This window comes from Pleurodeles waltl, chromosome 3_1 (genome assembly GCF_031143425.1).
Source record: "Pleurodeles waltl isolate 20211129_DDA chromosome 3_1, aPleWal1.hap1.20221129, whole genome shotgun sequence".
Classification (NCBI taxonomy): Eukaryota; Metazoa; Chordata; class Amphibia; order Caudata; family Salamandridae; genus Pleurodeles; species Pleurodeles waltl.
The window spans coordinates 1,376,413,554-1,376,438,379 of NC_090440.1; the positions used below are offsets into that span (position 1 = coordinate 1,376,413,554).

At 42.8% G+C, this 24,826-nt stretch overlaps 1 protein-coding gene across 3 annotated transcripts in view; it reads right to left on the minus strand.

Moving 5' to 3' along the window:
• Window positions 1-24,826, minus strand: part of SCMH1 (Scm polycomb group protein homolog 1) — a 400,787-nt gene that overhangs the window by 148,862 nt on the left and 227,099 nt on the right. For all 3 annotated transcript variants that reach the window (XM_069224887.1, XM_069224886.1, XM_069224888.1), the window contains one exon: window positions 20,600-20,726. In XM_069224887.1, the coding sequence (XP_069080988.1) occupies window positions 20,600-20,726 (127 nt within the window). The remainder of the gene's footprint in view (window positions 1-20,599; window positions 20,727-24,826) is intronic.

The window sequence follows — 24,826 nt, forward strand, 5'->3', positions numbered from 1 at the left end:
GTACAAATTTAACAAAGAAAAGCATGCACACTACCATATTTATCTAACAGTCTGCTTTCAAATGGAAACTGAAGTTGTGAGAGTTCATTGCTTTCTCAGAACACATCCACATCACACATCTTTTACTCTTTGTCCAAGGTTACTACTATTAAATATACCTCATTGGATTGTAACCTGAAGGCAATTTTAATTCACATCTTTCTTAACCTGAGAAACACCCATAAATTCCCGCTCCATTGTAATTAGGCGTTGAAGCACAACCTTGACACTCTAGGTATCTCAAATGGGTCCCAAATGATGTAGCATGCCACCAACTACATTGGTGTGTGTTTTTTTTTTTAAGAAAACCTAAAGGGATTTTTTTTCACACGAAGTGTGAGGGACATTTCAAGCATACTGGTAAATAGATATGGTAGCTTGCTCGCTTTTCTTTGTTAAATGCATTTATGTGAGAAGGTGAGTGGTAGTTCTTCTCACTATCTATTATTGTTATCCTTCTTTCGTAGTGTAACTAGACAACATTCTTCAGATGGACCAGGACCCACAAAAGCGCACGAGTCAAATGAAAGTGTGGGTAAATCTCCTTCAAGAGCTGGAATTTGTAATCAACACAGATTAAATGGAACTTGACTGGAAAAGAGAATGCTCTTCTTAGGGTCTGTAGTGAACTCAGTGTCTGCAAGATTAAGACTCCCTCATAAGCAAACACCCTAGTCAACGGCCAACAATGTAACACTTCTGTCTGGACAAAAGTCCTATCATGTAGGAGTATCTCCCAGTGAAACAGAGACCCACTGTGTCAGAGGTTTCTTGCATTCTAAAGCCTTTATCTAAGTTCTGTGATCACTTCCTAAGACATTTGGTTGAAATTACCTTCACCTTTAGAAAAGATACAAAAGATGTCCTGAACTTAGTCGACAGAATAAATGAGGAGGGTATGACTGGCCTGTTATTAATGCTGGACGTAGAAGTCCTCAATGCGAACATCCCACAGGATGCAACATTAACTGTGATTGAGGATTTACTGAGGTTCACAAATTGGAACACAGCCACACCCATCCACTTTACCATGGAGTGTGTGACCACAGCTCTGAAGGAGAACTTTTTCAAATTTGAGGACACTCTGTACCTACAAATTCAAGGGTCATCAATGGGCAGTACCTTTGCCCCAAGCTTGGTCTGCCTATCTATGTTTCATTTTGAAAAAACACACATTCTGACACAAGCTCATAAAGAACGAGATTCATGTGTGGTACCATTTCATAGATACTATTTTGATAATATGGAGAGGTGAAAAAGCTCCCTCTGTGTATTTTGTTGAATAGATTAACTCATTGGATCAATATCTCAGATTTAACTAGACAGTGACTGAAAACAAAGTGCCCTTTTTGGATTCGCCCATCTCAATTAAAGAGGAGTTCTTGAGTACAAGGCCCAAAATAAAATGATCAACAGCAATAGCTTGCTGCTTTTTGAGAGTCACCATCGTAGGGCTTCACAAACTATTTTACTGTATGGTCATTTTTTGCGGATCAGGAGAAACTGAAGTTAAATAACGGATTATGAGAGACAAGCTGAAGATCTTGCTGTGAAACTACATACATGTCACTGCCCAGAGAACTTGACCTGTGCAGCAAAAATGAGCCAGGAATATTAACAGGGCATCATTACTGGAACATAAGAACCCTAACTTACGTGTGAAACGACATTCACCCTGCTCTTCAACAACAACAAGATCTTCAACATATGATGGAGTATCTTGAACATGGGGGAACTTACTATTAAGAAACCCTTTTTGCGTTCAAACAGGCACAGAACTTTAAGGATACATTGTTCCACACAAGATCAAGAGTTACATCTGCTGACAATAGAATTAACAGATGTTGAACCTTCCTTCTGTGGAAGGTTAACACCTGTGTGAAAACTCTAATGTTTGTAATCTTATGAGGCATATGAGGCAGATGAAGGAGATCGACTTTGGTGTCAACACGAAGTGGGCAATTCAAAAACATACTAATTGAAATACTAAGAACTGTATTTACTTAATTACTAAATTTTATGGTATGACTACCAGACCAGTCAAGATTTGTATTAATGAGCACAGGAGCAATATCTGATGCAGACGAATCACTACAATAATGTCTGCCCACTTCCTCGATCAAAATTATAGTCCTGGTGATATGTAGTGGGTAGTACTGGAGACGGTGCTTGGGTCTGAAAATACTGAAAGCAGGCTCCTCGTAAACGCCCAAAGTTGGATTTTCAGATTACATACCCACATACAGGGTCTGAGAGATTATATTCCTTGGTCTATTCTAGCACAAACATAAAATTGGATTGTCCCCTCAGGTCCTGAGAATCTGCCACCTATTAGAGCAGAATATGTATGATACATTCTGTTTATATGCCCCCATCATAGTAACTTAAGTAATCATATGCCTAATGAAACAAGAGTCATATATGACTATGAAGTATCACACTATTATGAAACTTCAAAAAAATAGTCTACTAATTACAATGAACTAGGGGCCATATTTATACTTTTTGACGCAAAACTGTGCTAACGCAGTTTTGCGGCAAAAAAATTAGCGCCGGCTAATGCCATTCTGAAGCGCCATGCGGGCGCCGTATTTATTCAATGACGTTAGCCGGCGTTAGCCGCCGGCGCTGTCTGGTGTGCGTTAAAAAAAACGACGTACACCAGGCAGCGCCGGTGTAGGGGGAAAATGGCGTATGGGCGTCCACAAATGGTGCAAGTCAGGCTGAGGCAAAAAAATCACCACAACCCGATTTGCGCAATTTTTTTACGACGCCTATCCCCCATTGAAATGACTCCTGTCTTAGCAAAGACAGGAGTCATGCCCCCTTGCCCAATGGCCATGCCCAGGGGACTACTGTCCCCTGGGCATGATCATTGGGCATAGTGGCATGTAGGGGGGCACAAATCAGGCCCCCCTATGCCACAAAAAAAAGAAGAAAAAAAAAAACTTACCTGGACTTACCTTAATGTCCCTGGGGTGGGTCCCTCCATCCTTGGGTGTCCTCCTGGGGTGGGCAAGGGTGGCAGGGGGTGTCCCTGGGGGCAGGGGAGGGCACCTCTGGGCTCATTCTGAGCCCACAGGTCCCTTAACGCCTGCCCTGACCCAGGCGCTAAAATCCGGCGCTAATGCGGGTTTTTTAGACCCGCCCACTCCCGGGCGTCATTTTTGCCCGGGAGTATAAATACGACGCATATGCATCGGAGTCATTTTTTAAGACGGGAACGCCTACCTTGCATATCATTAACGCAAGGAAGGTGTTCACGCAAACAAATGACGCTAACTCCATGAACTTTGGCACTAGACGCGTCTAACGCCAAAGTATAAATATGGAGTTAGTTTTGCGTCGAATTTCCATCGAAAAAAACGACGCAAATTTGGCGCAAACGGAGTATAAATATGCCCCTAGATATTTTTTGACACTTGGAATTCTGTTCTTGTGACCAATTTATGGGGCACTATATGTTTCTTATTTATTAGATGGCTAGCCAATCCTCACTGTTGTGCATCAAGATTGCTTTCTGAGCCTCTACAATCATACATGCACACATGCCCTGTGCACAGTCCGCCTGCTCTCATATTTTGCTCTGGCAATGGACTATGTCTGGCAGATCTATCAATTACACTAAATATTAACAAAAAAATGCCCCTTTTTCTTCTTAGAAAAAACAAAATTGGACAAATAATGTCTGTGTCTAATTTACCATGCCATATTTATGGTTCACACATGCCTCCTCACCACCCTGGGAGATTCAGAATCCTGGATCCAGGCATGGATCAGATACCTCTAAGATACAGAAATTCAAGTTCAAACGCTTTAACACACAGACACAAAGTGCACGATGTAAAGGTCTGCAGGTGAGCTACCAGTGGTGGCTTCCACTAAACGGGTGTGGTGGGGAATGAAAAAACAAAGCAAAAAAAAAAACATTTACCTGGTTAGTCGGGAGACAGCTTCAGCTCTGTCGCGAGCAGCCTTGTCCTCTTCCCACACTCCCCTCAGCAAATCACCATGCTACTGTCAATAGAATGACTGCAGCGTCGTGACTGGTGTGAGCAGCCTCATTTGGCGCTCACACAGGTAGTGGGGCCCTGTGCACTTTCTTCTCCCAGTTGTGCAATACAGCCAGGTGGAGAAATGCAAAGTGTGCACGTCTGTTTGGCCAGCTCAACATGGCCGGAAAAAAGACATGCGCACTTATGGGGCACACACCACTCCTCCTTCAGCCCCCTGTTCCTTTATTATCATTGTATTTGTTCTTCATCCCACAAGCAGTGGAGTGACGCTCCTCTGCCTTAACAGAGGAGCCGCCGCTGCAAGCTTCTCTTTCACAGCTCCACCAATGCACCTCATGTGTAATGTGGCTCTCATCTTCTGTTTCAGCGCTGAGACTCACACAAAGCTCCGCTGATGCACCTCTTGCGTGATGTGCCACTCAAACTCTGTTTCAGAGCTGAAGCTCTCACACAGCTTCACTGATTTAGCTCATGTGTGATGTGCAGCACACCTCCTGTTGCAGCACTGGGGCTCTCACACAACTTCACCAATGCACTTCATGTGTGATGTGTTGCTCATCTTCTATTCCAGCACTGAGACTCTCACAGAGCTCCGCTGACACACATCATGTGTGATGTGTCATTCATCTTCTGTTCCAGAGCTGAGACTCTCATACAGTTCTGCTGACACAACGCACGTGTGATGTGCAGCACATCTTCTGTTCCAGCACTGAGACTCTCACACATTTCTGCTGATGGATGATGTGCCCCACATTTTCTGTTCCAGAGCTGAGTCTCTCACAAAGCTCTGCCGATGCACCTTATTGTAAAGTGCAGCACATCTTCCGTTCCACCGCTGGGACCTTCACACAGCTCTGGTGATACACTACATGTGTAATGTGCCATCATCTTCTGTTTCAGTGCAGAGACTCTCACACGGCTCAGTCGTGTGCACCTCATCTGTGATGTGAGGCTCGTCTTTTCCAGCAGAGACTCACACAGCTCCACCGATGCACCTTGTGTGATGTGCTTCCTGTCTTCTGTTCCAGAGTTGAGACTCTCACCCAGTTCTGTTGATGTATCTCATGTCTGAAGTGCCGCTCATCTTCTGTTCCTGCTCTCAGACTTTCATGCAGCTCTACAAATTAACCTCATGCGTTATGTACAGCACTTATGTTCCAAGGCATTCTTGTACTTAAACCTACAAAAGGCTTTGCCATAGGACCTCAATCCTAACGTTCCTTACCTGCTGCTATTCTGCCACTAAGACACACACAGTTCTGCCTATACACATTTCTGAGCTCTTCTGAAGCATATAATTAATGATGTGCAGTACTCTCAGCTATTTCAACACCAAGACCCCTAAATAACTGATGTATGCTAATTAACTATTCTGACATGCACTATTGAAAGTGGTGCATGTCAGAATGAGGTGCATTAGTAACAGAAAGTGCTACACACAGCTCTGTCGATGTAACTCCTTTCATACCTGTAGCACTGTGTGCTAGCCAGCACAAAGGTCGACAAAGAGCTCTTCTGATGTGCCTCATTTCTAAAGTTCGACACTCTATGCTGCTCCATCACTAAGACTTACATTGCACACAGCTTTTCTGATGCATCTCATTTCTGATGCCACAGCACTGTTGGACAACATGGTAAAAAAAAATGGACGAAGACAAATACCTTTATTATTTGATTTTGTCAGCTAAGTTGTACAGGAGAGCTGCTGCTGTGCAGTGTGTCCGAAAGTAAAAGTAAAAAAAAAACCCTCATTATGTGACTAAAACAAAAAACCCTCATTATGCGACTAGTGGTTATCACAACATAGCGTTTTTTTTCCCTTCTTTCAGCTATGCGGCATAGCAACCTGGCTTAATAACAAGTAAATAGATTTTGCGTAGGATGGACTTACTGGCTTTGCCAATGCTTGTTTAGTTTACATTTATTTATGCAAACATTTTTCTTTGTATTTCATTGCCTCGTTGCAATTCTTTTTTTTTTTTTTTTTACTTTTCTACATTTGCTTTGTGTCCCAACTCATTCACAAACTCTACAGACCAATCGACTGATTTTGCAGGCCATTTACTCTTCGGGGGAGGATTAATAAACATTCATCTGCATGCAAGTAAGTTGTTTATATTTTTGGAAGATCATATTGAATGTTTAAAAACGATTTTTCTAAACCATTTGTGAAAAGAGAAAATGCGTAAAGAGCAAGAACACATCCGTTTCATGCCTTTAAAATACTGCAGCGGGTCAGACGGTTTTCCTCTTCAACCTTATCTGATTTGAGCTAACAAATTCATGCTGCAAAACAATACTATAAGAGACTTCGGTACCCCCTTTGAAATTATGATAACCCATAGCTTGGACCTGTCCACTGGAAAAAAACACAGTGAATATATCCTTGACCCCCACATGAACTGATTTCTTTGTAGCAACTTTGTTTTTTGTTGATACGATGTAAACATTCCCCTCTTTTTCTGAGTCCCAAATGTAATTTACCTAAAATCCCTACTTTCCTCGCTTAATCTTGCTATCAATTCAAGTAGCATTTTCTCAAGGTATATGAGTGCAGGACCTCTTAGATATCTGCAAGTGAATAAGGAACCCTGGGAAAAGTCTGACCTTCGAAGACAGCCAGTGAAGGCCATTATCTTGGGATTTGAGAGAATAGAACATACTTTCTCTGAACACTCCAGGATTTTGAGCTGTTAGCAGGTTTTTCATTTGGCATGTAGACTAGCAGCCTACAGGGAGGTTCGACCAGAGACTATGCATGAGATGACTGTGCTCCAACACTGGGAGTACTTTTTGGTAGGAAAGATGACAGGGATATCTGCGAATATGCAGCTGACAGAAAGATGATTGTACCAATTATCTATGGAGACCTCGAGGCCAAGGATTCATCACACCTAGAATTAGTATCTTGGCTTTCATGTCCATCTTTTACATCAAGCAAGGTGGGCCTATGACCAGTTCACAGTATATTGGCCTGTCAAGGAACTCGCAACCACTGGATAGATTGTTGAATTGTTTCTCATTTCCCATGATACATAAAGTAGATATATTTGCGAGTCTTTGGTCTAAGCATGTACGTCTGGATTGTAGGATTTGAGGAGTTCGGTGAAAGTGATGACAGTGACATTGAGGAGGTGAGGGGAGTGCTTTAATGGACTTCACATGTGATACAGCAGGACGTTGACATATTTTTTCCTAGGCAATTTTTGGCTGTTGTCTCACTAGAAGGGTCTGAACCATTTGAGGGCATGGTATGAGACATGTAACTCATATGTGACATGGTACTGACTGGAGTTGGTGCTGAGCACTGTACATAAAGCAGTTTAGATAATCAGGATCATGTACATGTAATCCAGGCCCCCAGGTTCTAGGTGGATTGCTTGGGAAACTCAACAGTTTATGTTCCATTGTCTAGGATGCAAGCTGGATTATTTGTGTGTAAGATTTTATGGGCTTTCACTCGTGCTTGGAAAAGTGCAATCTCTTTTTTCCAGCAAGAATTCAGAGTACAACTGAATGACTAGCTATAGGGCACTTAGGGTAACTGCTATGGATGGCTGGGATCAATAAGGCATTTTTCCAATGTGGAATGATCAGTAAGAGCTTCATGGCTGCACAGATTTCATCTGTTTACAGGAAGCTGTCGTAAAATGTTGCTACAGGAATCCCTCACTTCTCTGCACTGGTGCTGAATGGTTCAGAAAACATAAAGTCGTACTTCGAACTAACCCCAGATTTCTTCCAGAAGTAGTATCACCTTTTCATATCAATCAAACAGTGGAACTGCCAGTCTTCTTCCCACAGTCAGATTCCGTGGCAGAAGGAGATCTACATACGATAGATATTAAAAGAGCACTAATGTACTATATAGATAGAAGAAAACCATTCAGAAAAACTAAACAGCTGTTTGTAGCCTTTCACAAACCTCATACTGGTAATCCCATTTCAAAACTAGGATTAGCAAGATGGATAGCAAGATGCATCCAAACATGCTACATGAAAGCCAAAAGACAACTCTTAGTTATTCCCAAAGCACATTCCACAAGGAAGAAAGTTGCTACAAAGGCTTTTTTAGGAAACATACCAATGGCTGAAATATGTAAAGCAGCTAGTTGGTCAACACCACACACATTTACTAAACACTATTGTGTAGATGTTTTAGCAACACAGCAAGCCACAGTAGGTCAAGCTGTACTCAGAACATTATTTCAAACAACTTCAACTCTTACAGGTTAACCACAGCTTTTATGGGAGGACTAACTGCTTTGTAGTCTTTGCACAACATGTGTATCTGCAGCTACACATGCCATCGAACGGAAAATGTCACTTTACAAGGGTACATCTGTTCATGGCATGTTTCGCTGCAGATTCACATGCACCCTCCCACCTCCCTAGCAGCCTGTAGTCATTTAAGTTAACAACTTTTGTACATATGTAGATATATATATATTAAACATTTCATTAGCATGGACATCTCTTTTCTTTATAATCTATCACTCTTACCTTACCCTCTGCGGGAAAACAATCTAACATGGAGTCGATGCCCATGCGCAATGGAGCCAAAGAGGAGGAGTCACTCAATCCCGTGACTCGAAAACACTTCTTCAAAGAAAAACAACTTGTAACACTCCGAGCCCAACACTAGATGGCAGAAGTATATGCACAGGATGTGTATCTGCAGCTACACATGCCATCAAACATATATATATATATATATATATACATATATATATATATGCAAAAAACAAAGGAGAACTCTGGGAAGTTCCCAATTTTAGGTGGAGAGCTGCTCTAGTAAGGAGCACCCTGCAACACCAGCGACACTCTAGATTTGCTCACCTCAAATGTCTGCTTATCTAGCAAAGTCTTTAAGCATAGGATTAGCACAGTGCTATCCTCGCCGAGCTAGATAGTGACAAAGTCACCATCTGGTGTTGGGCTCGGAGTGTTACAAGTTGTTTTTCTTCGAAGAAGTCTTTTCGAGTCACGAGATCGAGGGACTCCTCACATTTCGGCTCCATTGCGCATGGGCGTCGACTTCATCTTAGATTGTTTTCCCCCACAGAGGGTGAGGTAGGAATTGTATATGCTAGTAATAGTGCCCATGCAATGGAGTGAATACGTATGTACATAATGTAGTTTAAAGTAATATATATATTTACAAATATACAGATGTTCAAGATCAACTTCTAAACGGCTACAGGCTCCCGGGGAGGCGGGTGGGCGCATGTGAATCTGCAGCGACTAATGCCACGAACAGATGTACACTGGGTAAGTGACATTTTCCGTTCGGTGGCATGTGTAGCTGCAGATACACATGCTGTGCATCGACTAATAAGCAGTTATCTCCCCAAAAGCGGTGGTTCAGCCTGTAGGAGTTGAAGTTGTCTGAAACAATGTTCGTAGTACTGCTTGGCCTACTGTGGCTTGCTGTGTTGTTAGCACGTCTACACAGTAGTGTTTGGTAAATGTATGAGGCGTAGACCATGTAGCTGCCTAACATATTTCTGTCATTGGAATATTTCCTAGAAAGGCCATGGTAGCACCTTTCTTTCTAGTTGAGTGTGCCTTTGGTGTAATAGGCAGTTCTCTTTTTGCTTTAAGATAACAGGTTTGAATGCACTTAACTATCCATCTAGCAATGCCTTGCTTAGAAATTGGATTTCCTGTATGAGGTTTTTGGAAAGCAATAAATAATTGTTTTGTTTTGCGAATTAGTTTTGTTCTGTCAATGTAGTACATTAACGCTCTTTTGATGTCTAATGTATGTTGTGCTCTTTCAGCTACAGAGTCTGGCTGTGGGAAGAACACTGGTAATTCTACTGTTTGATTTAAGTGGAACGGTGATTTGAATTTTGGTAAAAATTTAGGATTTGTTCGTAGAACTACTTTATGCTTGTGTATCTGAATAAATGGTTCTTGTATGGTAAATGCTTGAATCTCACTTACTCTTCTTAAAGATGTGATGACAATTAAAAATGCAACTTTCCATGTTAAGTATTGCATTTCACAAGAGTGCATGGGCTCAAAAGGTGGACCCATGAGTCGTGTTAAGACAATGTTGAGGTTCCATGAAGGAACTGGTGGTGTTCTTGGTGGTATAATTCTCTTTAGACCTTCCATAAATGCTTTTATGACTGGTATTCTAAATAGAGAAGTTGAGTGCGTAATTTGCAGGTAAGCTGAAATTGCTGTAAGATGTATTTTAATGGAAGAAAAAGCTAGCTTTGATTTTTGCAAATGTAGTAAGTATCCTACGATGTCTTTGGCAGATGCGTGTAAGGGTTGAATTTGATTATTATGGCAGTAATAAACAAATCTTTTCCACTTATTTGCATAGCAATGCCTAGTGGTAGGTTTCCTAGCTTGTTTTATGACCTCCATACGTTCCTGTGTAAGGTCTAAATGTCCGAACTCTAGGACTTCAGGAGCCAGATTGCTAGATTCAGCGATGCTGGATTTGGGTGTCTGATCTGTTGTTTGTGTTGCGTTAACAGATCTGGTATGTTTGGTAGTTTGACATGAGGCACTACTGAGAGGTCTAGTAGTGTTGTGTACCAAGGTTGCCTTGCCCATGTTGGTGCTATTAGTATGAGTTTGAGTTTGTTTTGACTCAGCTTGTTTACTAGATATGGAAGGAGTGGGAGAGGGGGAAAAGCGTAAGCAAATATCCCTGACCAACTCATCCATAACGCATTGCCCTGAGACTGATCTTGTGGGTACCTGGATGCGAAGTTTTGGCATTTTGCGTTTTCCTTTGTTGCAAATAGATCTATTTGTGGTGTTCCCCAACTCTGGAAGTAAGTATTCAGTATTTGGGGGTGAATCTCCCATTCGTGGATCTGTTGGTGATCCCGCGAAAGATTGTCCGCTAGCTGGTTCTGAATTCCTGGAATAAATTGTGCTATTAGGCGAATGTGGTTGTGAATCGCCCAATGCCATATTTTCTGTGCCAGGAGACACAACTGTGTTGAGTGTGTGCCTCCCTGTTTGTTTAGGTAATACATCGTTGTCATGTTGTCTGTTTTGACAAGAATGTGTTGGTAGCTTATTATGGGTTGAAATGCTTTCAGCGCTAGAAATACTGCCAATAGTTCTAAGTGATTTATGTGAAACTGTTTTTGGTGAGTGTCCCATTGTCCTTGGATGCTGTATTGATTGAGGTGTGCTCCCCACCCTATCATGGAGGCATCTGTTGTTATTACATATTGTGGCACTGGGTCTCGGAAAGGCCGCCCTTGGTTTAAATTTATACTGTTCCACCATTGAAGCGAGGTGTATGTTTGGCGGTCTACCAACACCAGATCTAAAATTTGACCCTGTGCCTGTGACCACTGTGATGCTAGGCACTGTTGTAAGGGCCGCATGTGCAACCTTGCGTTTGGGACAATGGCTATGCATGAGGACATCATGCCTAAGAGTTTTATCACCATTTTGACTTGTATTTTTTTATTTGGATACATGGCCTGTATTACATTGTGAAATGCCTGAACTCTTTGTGGACTTGGAGTGGCAATCCCTTTTGCTGTGTTGATTGTCGCCCCTAAGTATTGCTGTGTTTGACACGGCAGAAGGTGTGACTTTGTGTAGTTGATTGTGAAACCTAGTTTGTGGAGGGTTTCTATGACATACTTTGTGTGTTGTGAACACCTTTCTAGCATGTTGGTTTTGATTAACCAATCGTCTAGGTACGGGAACACATGTATTTGCTGCCTTCTGATATGTGCAGCTACGACTGCTAGGCACTTTGTAAAAACTCTTGGCGCAGTTGTTATTCCGAATGGCAACACCTTGAATTGGTAATGTATCCCTTGGAATACAAACCTTAAGTACTTTCTGTGTGAAGGATGTATCGGTATATGAAAATATGCATCCTTTAGGTCTAGTGTTGTCATGTAGTCTTGTTGTTTGAGTAGTGGGATTACGTCTTGTAATGTCACCATGTGAAAGTGATCTGATTTGATGTAGGTATTTAATGTTCGGAGATCTAATATAGGTCTCAGAGTCCTGTCTTTTTTGGTTATGAGAAAGTACAGAGAGTAAGCTCCTGTTCCTTTCTGGTCGTCTGGTACTAATTCTATTGCTTCTTTTAGTAGTAATGCCTGAACTTCTAGTCCTAGAAGATCTATATGTTGTTTTGACATATTGTGTGTTTTCGGTGGTACGTTTGGAGGGAATTTGAGAAATTCTATGCAATAACCATGCTGGATAATTGCCAGTACCCAAGTGTCTGTTGTTATCTCCTCCCAATGTTTGTAAAATTGTCTTAGTCTCCCCCCACAGGTGTTATGTGTTGGGGATGTGTGACTTGGAAGTCACTGTTTGTTTTGAGGGGTTTTGGGGCTTTGGCACTTCGCTCTATTTTTTGGGAATTGTGCCCCTCTATATTGCCCCCGAAAACTTCCCTGCTGGTATTGGCTTTGATAAGTGGGCCTTGCTTGTGAGGTTGTGGCCTCTGTAGGTTGACCTCGAAACCCTCCCCTAAATGGTGTCTTGCGAAATGTGCCTCTGCTTTGTGGGGAGTAGAGTGCGCCCATGGCTTTTGCGGTATCAGTATCTTTTTTGAGTTTTTCAATAGCAGTGTCGACTTCCGGCCCAAACAACTGCTGTTCATTAAAGGGCATATTCAGCACGGCTTGTTGTATTTCCGGCTTGAATCCTGACGTATGCAACCATGCGTGTCTCCTTATTGTTATTGCAGTATTTACTGTCCTTGCAGCTGTATCTGCTGCGTCCATTGATGACCGTATCTGATTATTGGAGATACTTAGTCCTTCTTCTACCACTTGTTGTGCCCTTTTCTGGAACTCTTTGGGTAAGTGTTCTATGAAATGCTGCATTTTGCCCCAATGAGCTCTATCGTATCTTGCCAAAAGTGCTTGTGAATTGGCAATACGCCATTGGTTTGCTGCTTGTGCTGCAACTCTTTTACCCGCAGCATCGTATTTGCGACTCTCCTGGTCTGGAGGTGGTGCATCTCCCGAGGTATGAGAGTTTGCTCTCTTGCGAGCTGCCCCAACAACCACAGAATCAGTTGTTAATTGCTGCGTAATATAAACAGGGTCTGTTGGTGGTGGCTTGTACTTTTTTTCCACCCTTGGAGTTATGGCTCTGCCTTTAACAGGATCATGAAATATTTGTTTTGAATGTTTTAGCATTCCTGGGAGCATAGGTAAGCTTTGGTATTGGCTATGAGTGGAGGAGAGTGTATTAAATAAAAAGTCATCCTCAATTGGTTCTGAATGCAAGGTGACGTTATGAAACGCAGCTGCCCTTGAGACCACCTGCGTGTAGGATGTACTGTCTTCAGGTGGCGACGGCCTTGTAGGGTAACAGACTGGGCTGTTATCTGATACAGCAGCATCATAGAGGTCCCATGCATCAGGATCATCTTGACTCATTGCAGTATGAGTCGGGGATTGCATTAGTGGTGGAGTGGCTACCGGTGATGTGTGCATGGATGGTGGTGGAGATGGTGGTGGAGTTGTTTGTCTTGCCACCTTTGCCTGTGGCTGCTTGTCCTTTTCTTGAAAGGCAAGTCTTCTTTTCATCTTAATTGGGGGAAGAGTGCTTATCTTCCCTGTGTCTTTTTGAATGTGGAGCCTTCTTTGAGTGTAGTCTGGCTCAACAGATTGAAGTTCCTCTCCGAACTTATGTCCTTGCATCTGGGAGGACAATCCCTGTTCCTCTGTGTAGGAACCTGTTTTCGGTTCCGAGGCTGGATGTTTCGGAATCGAAATCTTTTCGGTCGCCTTTTTGGGCTCCGAGGCAACCTTCTTTATTTTCGGCGTCGTGGTGTCTCGGTGCCGAACCATTTCGGTGCCACTGTCTCGGTGCCGAATCTGTTCGGAGCTGCTGTCTCGGGCCCGAGATTGCTGTGTGGCGGTATCTCGACCGGAGTCGGATGACTTCGCCACATGCATGCCCTTTTTCGGTGCCGATGATCGGTCACCTATTTTTCGGGTTGAGCCATGGCCTGTTGGCGGTGGCGTCCCCTGGGCTTTTGTTGTCTTCTCGTGAGTTTTATGTTTCGACGTCTTACTCACGGTTTTCGTCGTTTCTTCGGGATCAAGCTCGTCCGAGTCCGATTCATGGATGGAGAAGCTTTCTTCTTCCTCGTGGAAACGCCCTTGTCCTGTCGGCGCCGACGCCATCTGCAGTCTTCTTGCTCTTTGGTCTCTTAATGTCTTTCTCGACCGAAACGCTCGACAGGCTTCACAGGTATCCTCCTTGTGCTCTGGAGACAGACACAAGTTACAGACCAGATGCTGATCTGTATATGAATACTTGTTATGACATTTTGGGCAGAAGCGGAATGGGGTCCTTTCCATCAGCCTTGAAGAAACACGTGGCCGGGCCGACCAGGCCCCGACGGGGGGATGGAAAAAACCCCAAAGGGCCACCGGAGCTCATCAAAAGTCGGTGTCGATCTGTTATAACTAACCCGATACTGAACGCAAACAATACCGATGATTTTTCCGAGATTCTAACTAACTTTCCGACCCGAAACACGGAGCGAAAAGGAACACGTCCGAACCCGATGGCGGAAAAAAAACCAATCTAAGATGGAGTCGACGCCCATGCGCAATGGAGCCGAAATGGGAAGAGTCCCTCGATCTCGTGACTCGAAAAGACTTCTTCGAAGAAAAACAACTTGTAACACTCCGAGCCCAACACTGGATGGCGGGATGTGCACAGCATGTGTATCTGCAGCTACACATGCCATCGAACACACATTTATATAAATATATATATATATATATATATATATATATATATATATATATATATATATATATATATATATGGAAAATGTCACTTACCCAGTGTACATCTGTTCGTGGCATTAGTCGCTGCAGATTCACATGCTGTGCACATCCCGCCATCTGGTGTTGGGCTCGGAGTGTTTCAAGTTGTTTTTCTTCGAAGAAGTCTTTTCGAGTCACAAGATCGAGGGAGTCCTCCCATTTCGGCTCCTTTGCGCATGGGAACCGACCATGACTCGTGACTCGAAAAGACTTCTTCGAAGAAAAACAACTTGTAACACTCCGAGCCCAACACCAGATGGCGGGATGTGCACAGCATGTGTATCTGCAGCTACACATGCCACCGAACATATATATACACACACACATACCTGGGACACCCTCACTGATCTGGCCCTGGGGGATGGGGTCCCTGAGGCCACAGTATGGCTCATAGAGGGCTGGCACATGAGGTAATTAGCAGTGCATGGCTATGTTTTTTTAATGGAAAGTATGATGTCCAATGTCATATGTGCAGTAGAGTTGGGTGCTCTGTTCCTGCCTGGGGAGGGAGGGTTTCAAAGTTGTGTCCCCTGCCCGGGAAAGTGTGGGCAGGGTATAAAGTTTCTATTTTCTTCCTGCACTTTCCCAAGCAGGGAACGCCAATGTCCCAGGTGATGGGGGCCCTGGGGCACTGCATTAGTATTAGGCACAGGGGAATGGGGACCGCAGGGCTAATACACGGCCAGGGTGGAGGGTGCAAAGTCCAACACATTTACATAAGAATGTCTAAATAAACAGACTTTTCTGCTTTACAAAGAAAACATACAAATCATTTGCTATTTCACACAAAGTTCACCAGTAAGCACACAGAGAATGGAATGCAATCGGCCCACTGTCATGTATGAATACATTATGTTAGCTACTGTGCACAGAATAGATTCCATTAGTGTCAAAATCCTTTTCAGAGGGCAGAGGGAGGTACAAGGCAGACAGGGGCTCCTTGCTGGGCCACAATCATGAGGTTCAAGACACTTTCCACTGGTGTTTTTGGGTCTGTCCACTAGAACTGTGCAAACTGGACCAAGTACACCTTTTCCACACTTGACTCTCAGGGTAGCGAGGAAGCGTAGTCAAAAGTCAAAGGCTTCTGCGGGAGGGCAGCAGCTTAGGCCTCAACCAGACACAACATTGATGGCTCTTTTAAATGTTTATCTTAGTAAAAATAATGTACTTTAATCTCACAGCAAAACGAAATACTACATAGTTTATCTGAAACGATTAAAGGTTTACAAACTCCTCTATGTTTCTAAGTGAAGTGCTAAACCCATCTATAGTTGCTCCGTTCTAGTTCTCTTTAATGTCTACTGTGACTGACTCGTATGGAATACTGGCATAAGTATTGATAAGGCACAGGTACAGTTCACTATGGATTACCCACTGGTTAATATGCAGATCGGTTCAACAGGTCTTGCCAAAAAGAAGTAAAATGGGCTGAAGCTTAGTGTTCTTCTAAAGATGTGCTTTTGTGCAGTCAGGTTTTCAGACTTCTCACGGCTAAGGATCACTTTATCCGCTCAGTGGAGCAGGGACTTTGTGGGACTGGTGGGAGTGTTCTACTAACCTATTCCTGCAGCAGTGCCTTCGATGGAGTGGGACTGCAGCAGTAGTCCCACTAGGGACAGCTGGGTGGGTATCATACTTGCACATCAATCAGTTGTCATTGGTGACTGGAATGTTCTTGGCCAGTGGCAGATGGTCGCCTGTTTTTGCCAGTTGCAATCTCTGGTCTGGGTGTGAAGCTGGTGCTCGTCATCAGGAGTAGCAGAATCCAGACCGGATTAAAGATTTCGGCTTGGAGGTGACAACAGCTCCTTTTATGTGGCATCACCAACATATGGCAGTGACAGCACCTGTCATTTGGGCAGAAGGCAAGCGTGCCAGATGAGATACTGTGGCTATCAGTTCAATGTCTTTGTCAAGTTCACAATAGGAATCACTCAGGGAGATCCCTCAGCATACAGGTCGGCTTCTGGCTGCTCTTTCACAGGTAGTCACCTTCTTCTAGGTATTCCTCATGAAGGGCACAGATTGGGCTTCTCCTGCTGGACAGTCTCCCCACGGCCAGGCACTCTCCTTCGTTCCCTGAGTAGGCAGGCAGGCTTATAGGCTCTAGGAAGACCCTCGGCATCTCCAGGACGTTCCAGCATCTCTAAGATGCGGCCAATAATACAGTCACCTACCCTTGTCACATAGTAGCTCTTCCAGTATTCTGCAGAGCACTTCCTTTGTCAAGATTAACTTGGAACAGTAACAGGAACAAAATAGAGTTGTTTGGTCCTTCAATGTACACTTGTTTTCTACACAGTGGAATAATAGAATAAAGCTTTGGAACCGGTTTAGAGGGATTCTCTTTCAAATGTAATATTCAGGCTGTCTTGCAGACATAGCCTTTGTGCACATCACTGCACATACACACATATAGAATGTCTGGGCAAGCATCTTGGGTTCACACTAAAGCATAACGAGTACTGTGAGTTGACTGAACTCTTCTTTTACACAGAAAAAATATCTGGCAAGATTAATGATTCCCAGAACTTGTTACGCTGCCACCATCATTTTAGGTGACTAAGGGGGTCATTACGACCCTGGCGGCCGGCGGTACACTGACAGTAACACCGCCCAACAGGCTGGCGGTGTTCCGCCAGTGAATTATGACCGTGGCGCATTAGCCACGGCCATCCCGCCAGCCCCTCCACTTGACCGCCAGGCGGTCATAATCCCCAGGGCAGCGTTGCAAGTGGTAAACACCGCCATGGAAAGGCTGGCGGTAAGTGGGACTCAGGGTGCTCCTGCACTTGGCATGGGCAGTGCAGGGGCCCCCAGGCACAGCCCGTCGCGCATTTCACTGCCCGAATTTCGGGCAGTGAAATGTACGACAGGTGCTGCTGCACCCGCTGCACATCAACATTGTCGCCGGCTCTATTATGAGCCGGCTGCAATGTTAATGTGACTTCCGCTGGGCCAGTGGAAATGTCAAAATATGGAGCCAACAATACCGCCAGAACTGGCGGTATTGCGGCACCCGCGGCTTCGGCGGTCTTCTTGCAAGACCGCCGAAGTCGTAATGAGGGCCTAAAGCAGGACATAGACTGTATTTATATGTCAGCCATATGGGTGCCATTTTGGCAACTTCCAATGTCTGAGAACTGGAAATTAGCCGTTCCTGTCTGCTGCCAACGTCCTCTTGCTCTCTACCGCTCAAAAGTGCTTTACTGAAATTTGGGCATGTCTAGTATTTCACCAGAAACTGCATAATTTTAAGAAACATGATTTGGTGATTGGAGTTTGTCTATTCATCATCGTTGTTTATTGACAGTTCAAAACATTAATTTCATCCATATTAATCAGAAAGTTTAAAAACATCAAAAACACAGAAATTTACAAAATTAAAACAGACATAATAAATACCATTAAAAAGGTTTTAGTGTGACAATTCATCAAGTGGTTATCAAATGGTCACTATGGGGCTTGGCTTCATGCAACACCTAATAATTTTTGCCTCAGAGATCATGCAATGTACAAAAACTTCGACACAGCCACCACCATGATCAAGAAAATGTAACATTCACATTCTATAGGCTTCTCTTTGTTCAAGAAGAGTGAGGGATCTACACAGAGGAACTATCAATTTGATTCTAGGTTTACAATAAAGAAGAGAGATGAACAGCAAATGCTCATCAGTTTCCATTGTGTTTTCACAGTGGAAACCATAGTCAAACCTTTCATTCATCTTCCCCCAGTGGGTGGTGAAAGCTGCTACTGAAGTGTCCCACACCTAAACTGGAGGTACACCAAATGTGCGTGTACTGGTTGAAAAAAATCCAGGAACCCCTCAGCTTTGCTTACAGATTTGTGGAGCAGGAAAGCACTTGTTAAGCTACTTGTGGAGGCTAGGTACTCCCTGAAACTGATAGCTTTTTCCTGAACCATTTTTTTGTCTGTTAGTGCATAGCCTGGGCAAATGGAACAAGGCTCTTTGCTGAATTTTTCCAGGCTCAGCTCAATATAGGCACTTTTAAAGGATTCCAGCTATTTTATTTTGCTGTGTTGACGTTCATAACATCCTGCAAGCCCTCCTTAAAGTAGGACTATTCATGGGTACTCCAGATATGAATCCAATAAAGCAGGTGTCTTAGCGCTGCCAGCATTGCTATGTCCAAGATGCCAAGGTCGAAGTGCAGCAGAATGAGTGGCGACTCCTTGCCCAGTCCGACAAGGGCTCGGAGAAAATTGTTTTCTGCTACACATAGTTAGTTAAGGTTACAGGGGCCCCATAGTTCTGCACTATAAAGTGTTGCCCCCCCTGGCCTGGGCCCTGTAAATTTTAACAGCTGGAAGTATGGGGGTTCAATTGGCTTTTGGGAAATTTATATATGGCCACAGCTCTATGCTTAACTACTGCAGTGCTCTTTAGGCTCTGAGGATCCCAGGATCCGGTTTCAGCTAGACTAATGCCCAGATAATCAATCTCCCTAACTCTTTCTAATATTTCAGTTCCCACCTTAATGACCCCTCTCGTCCTGCCTCTCTTAGAGTAGGTCATATATTTGGTTTTAGGAGTGTTGCTTTCAAGGCAGTATTCTCCACAAAACTCAATCAGGTTTTGCAGGTCCCTCCAGTTTTGTATAGCAAAAAAGTGTTGTCCGCAAAACGGAGCATCAAGATTGTTTCCCAAACCAGGGTAGGGCAATTGTTAACACAATTTAGAAGATAGGAAATGCAGTTGTTTGTGTATAAAAGTAAGAGGGTTGTGGCGAGGGCACAGCTTTGGCACACGCCTTACTCTACCAGACGAGCCTCAGTTAATTCTCCATTTGTGTCATACCTAACTTTGGTGTAGTTACCCTCATGAAGTAGTCGAATTAGGTGCAAGAGGTTTAGGGGGCTTCCCATCCCACAGAGTACCTCTCATAACTTTCCTCTGGGTACCATGTCAAATGCGCCACGTAGGTCGATAAATGCCACAAAGAGTTCACTCTTGACCAGGTCCACGGTCTTCCATTTAACAAGGAGAAAGCAGAAAGTCTGGTCAATGGCGCTAGTCTTATGCCTGAATCCTACTTGCAGGTCTGAGAGGATACGCTGCGCATTTTGGGAGACTGTATTCTGTAGCCAATGTCATTGAGGAGGCCTTTGTGCTTGGGGACTACACCTATCTGTCGGATCAGATTGTAATCCTCCCCTAGTAATTTTCTCCTTGGAGGAAACTGAGCAGGCTGTGGCTTCATTTAAGCTTGGAAAAGCACCGGGACTTGACAAGATTCCTTCACATGTTTTTAAACCGGATATTGCAGTTTGGGTACCCTACATTAATGTTGTTTCAAACACCATCTCGATGAAAGGGGCGATTCAAATATCTTTGGAAGGGGGCAGAGATTGTACCCATTTTCAAAAAGAGGGATCCCAGGATTCTCTCTAACTACCGACCAATTAGCTTAATCAATAATTTCCGAAAGGTTTTCTGCAGACAGCTTCTTGGGCGGCTACTGGATTGGTGTGGGGGGACTTTGTCTAATCAGATTTACGACATTTTGGCATTCTGTCAGCATTCTCATACAATGTACAGAGCAGTGTAAAATTTGTATCTGTTCTTTCCCTGCATTGCTGTATATTAGAGCTTGTTTTCCCTCACTGTAGCAGGGTTCTAATTCTTCAGGATTTCCCTGAGCAGCTAGTCATTGCTAAGTATGTGGTCCCCTTTCCTTTCACATACCATTTTAGTTTTATTTTCCTTACCTGTTGGCGCCTGCATTGCAGAGCTTGGGATTGTTGCTGCATCCTGAGGTACCGTGCTAGTATCTGGTTCTGGGGTGCTGATCGTAGGTGAAGTGGGAGGTGGATTAAGTAACAGTCGAGGTTTCCTCTGCAGAGAAAGTTTACAATAAGTCACATAAAGAATACTGATCCCTGCAATCAAAGATTCCTCTCTGTATCCCCTCCACAACATTATCCAGCTCAATCCCTTGTGAGTCCCAACATTGGTGATAGAACTGTTGACTCTGGATAATTTTAATTTGTGAATAAAAAGGATCCAAATCTGCTGCAGCTGATTCAATACGTTCTTTATTTAGGTTGTAGAAAAGTGACACAAACGCCCTGAAGATTGGGGTTGTGTGGAATATCTTGTTATGGACCTCACAATCCAGTACTTCACAAGCCATTAACCCGTTTCACTGACTCTTTAAAGACATTCAGCAGGCACAGAAAGATTAAAGAATAACTATGGTGAGGTGTTTCAGGTTAGTACATTTTATATTTACAAAACAAGCAGAATTAAATCCATTATGCGATGCTGCCCATGATCTTTCCATACTGAGTAGCTGGTAATAAAAGCAAAGAGAAAAATATGAGGTAAGGATGAAAAAGCCTAAAGGGCTGATAACTGAGAAATAACATATCCGGATCAGGTTACAACAGTTATAATTATAATAATTTGTAGATTAAAAGCTGGGACTGATGAAAACAACAGAATGAGAAAAAAACTAACTTGGGACAGCGTGAGGATTTGTACAACAAGATAGTGTTCTGTTCTGTACTGCCACATACTCCAAGAAAGGCTTACTCCCTCAAAAAAAGACACCGTTCTCTTTGTAGTCGAAATATGTGGTTCAGGATGCAAAATTCTCAAAAATCCTGTAACCAGAATAAGAGATGTCGGGCCCATCCCCCCAAAGGATATATATCACCAAGTGCACTGAAAACTGTAGGCGAGTAATAAAGTGCCCCATATTACAGTGTATTGGGAACACATTTGTCATCATGGTGTCTAAAAGAACAAAGGAGGATCAAAAGGCAAAGACAAAAGGGTTTGTGCCACCAGCCTCAAAAAGTCCCTTGAGTATGTTTAATTTCAGACATGATTGACATAAAAGGAGAGCAAATCCAGTTCTTCCACTTCCACTGCTAGTTGAGCCCTGTTATGCAATGTCAAAACACTCTCAATCTAGGTGAGGTCAATTAGTGCCAGTAGAGAAGCTGACAGACCAGATCTGGTTCCATTCAAAGATTGAATAGTAGTCCAAGTCCAGGACATTTCCGGAACTACTTAATCTACCAAAGTTTCTGAACCACATGTTGGCATGCAACCAGAATGGCAGTGTATGATGACTTTACTTTTTTTAGATACTGGCATTCGAATCTTATGTACAATACCACCTGAGGAGAAAGCTTTGAAGCTTGTGTCTTTTCTCCGCACTGATTTTAAATGGCTAGAGTAGCAAGGGTGCAAACTACACCAAACACTCCGCATTTGATGAAGAATGCGATCTAGGCACCAGATATTAATGGGCTGATGAACCTACAGAAAACTTCTGCCAGTTCAAACATACATCCCAAAGGGACTGGGGAAAAAGGTTCAGTACCTAAGAAAAAGGAGGGAGATAAAGGTGGGGAAAACTCTTCGTGCTGCTCACAAAGAGTTTGAGAACACACACAAAAAAGCAAAACATATCTTCCTTTATTAACTGGTATTAGCCTTTACCTAAAACCGAGTGTTCAGGTTGCATTAAAGGCATTATGACCTGTCGCTTTCAGGCTTAGGGCAGCTTCTATGTAGGTGACCTCAAAAGGGGCAACTGATGTAGCCTCTAAGTCTTCTATTTACATGAAAGGGGTTTTCCTGCCCTGCACTTGAAAACCTGAGGAATTGTAACACCCAGTTATGTTTCTCTGCTCAAAGCAGACGACAAGACTACTTAAGCGCATTATTTATCCCCCTTTTTCTTTTACATCATAAGTACTTCGTATGAAATACCCATGTTTGAGAAGGTTAGCAAAAGACTAATAGTACACATGTCCTTGCATTTGTATTTGATATTTAAAAAGCACAACATACAACCTAGTTAGGGTACCTTAACACTAATGAAATAGAGCTCAAGACAAGTACAGTCAGTAAAACCAGAAAAAGAAAATGTTAATTCCCATATAGGCAAGGTAACAGCTGGGTCTTCACTTACTTCCTAAATTTTAACAGACATGGTTTAGCGCATAATTATAGAAACAACAAATCACACCTGGATGCAGCTGTTGCCAAAATAAATTTACAGACTTAAGGTATTTTAGGCAAAATGTAGCAACCTCAAAGAAAAACTGATTCACTGATCGCGACAAACGGGCAGACGAGTAGATTCTAAACCTGGAGTAAAGAGGAGATCGCTCGGGAATGTATACTGCCTTGTGTTATACTCCTGTACACACTACACATAAAGAATTGAATAAAATCTACTCATTTACTAGTAGCCAGCAAAAGGACCCTAGGATAGGGATATTATGGCTCAATCAGTGCAGGCAACGTGTTAGTCTGGCAGCATAATATTGGATAAAGGAAGCTTCTGAATAAAAAAAATATGTTGTAGTAATCCAGCAGAGCAACTGCAAATGCATTCAGAATTTGCAGGGTTTGCAACACTCAATAGCATGTAGAGATAGCTTGAGAGTTTAGTTCTTGCACGTTTCAACTGTTTGAGAATAATGCCTTTTTCTTGGAAAATATTTTAAAGGGGCTAACAATCAAAAGAGGAGAGCAAAAAATATAACTCTGTTCCACCACCAAGGTGGAAAGTGAACTGACTTTGAAAATATGAAAGGCGGAAATAGTGTTAGATACGGCTTCACCAGAAGCCGTTCTCCAGTTTCACCATTTGATGGCAAAGAAAGCTATATATTCGCTCTTCGAAGGTTTGGAAAAATGGCAGGTGAAAGGCACCCAAAAGTGATCAGTTCACAAAAAAGGATAGTGGTGGTAAGACTGACAATTTAAGGAGTTTGAAGAAACAATATCTAGAGAGTGGCAAAGAACATGAGTGGGTAGGAAAAGAGCTCAAACAGGACAAATATGTCAAAATATGTTGTTGCGAAAGGGGTACAGGTATGATTAAACTGAATGTTCAGGTATTTTAATAGGGGTATTATGGAATTTATGGAAATAGGAACCTCCTTGTATTAAGTAAGAGCTAGCTGATCGAATGCTTCAGCATCCACAGACGGGGGATGAGAAACTAAGATGCATGACAAAAAGCAACCTGTGGTGTCTTTAAATTAGTCATTGTTTCTAAAGCAGGAATACAGCCAAAGGAGGCATTTATACATTTCCACGTGTTTTTCAATAAAAAAAAGAAGGCCATCACCTTTTTTTTCTTGACGACACACTTCAAAAACCGGTGTAATCTCATTAGAGGCATCTGTAGTAAAATTGGTAAGACAAGTTTCAGTAACTGTCCAAATTCAGAACTAGCTCTTTTAAAGATGAGAGGTTCTTAGCAGTATAGTAAGCACTTAGCAGGGCATAGAATGTGGAATTATATCTGTCTAAAGGAGATGAGAAAGGTTAAAATGCAGCCAAGTTCTCTACAAAGAGATCGAAGGCCTTTAACTCATGTATATCACAGTCATTAGGTGTATGATTAACTCAGAGATATACGCACAATTCAGTTATTCGCAATGTAATTTTTCGAATTCAGTGGATCAGTGCAAAAGCACTACAACTGGTCCAGCACAGGGAAAACTAACGGCAAAAGAGTTGTCCATAAAAAATAGCCTGAGCAGTGGGCACTTTAACAAAGGTGCACAGAGATGTGTGGGAGCTTGTTTTCTTGCTCACTTACGAGCTATAAATGTACCTTTAAATTGCTTTTAAACTGAAAGCAGACATTAAACACAGCAACGTAACTCTAAAAATGCTGCACTGCACTTTTTGCACAGGGTTCTGCTCCAAATCCTTCTCTGTGCTTATATAAAGTCAAGGTTCTAGTGCTATTCCACAGCATAATAAAGAAAGCGGTACATGGTGAACAACTTTTTGTTATCATTTTGCACGTGCAATGGAATAAAAGGACATTCATTTGAGGGAGATTATGTGTCACAGAGTGTAATTTAGGGGTTTATTTCCATAGCACTTTCCTCTGCATCAGGCTACAAATAGCTCTGACTGGATGTTGAGTTTATTTAGTGCAATTACTGGTTATA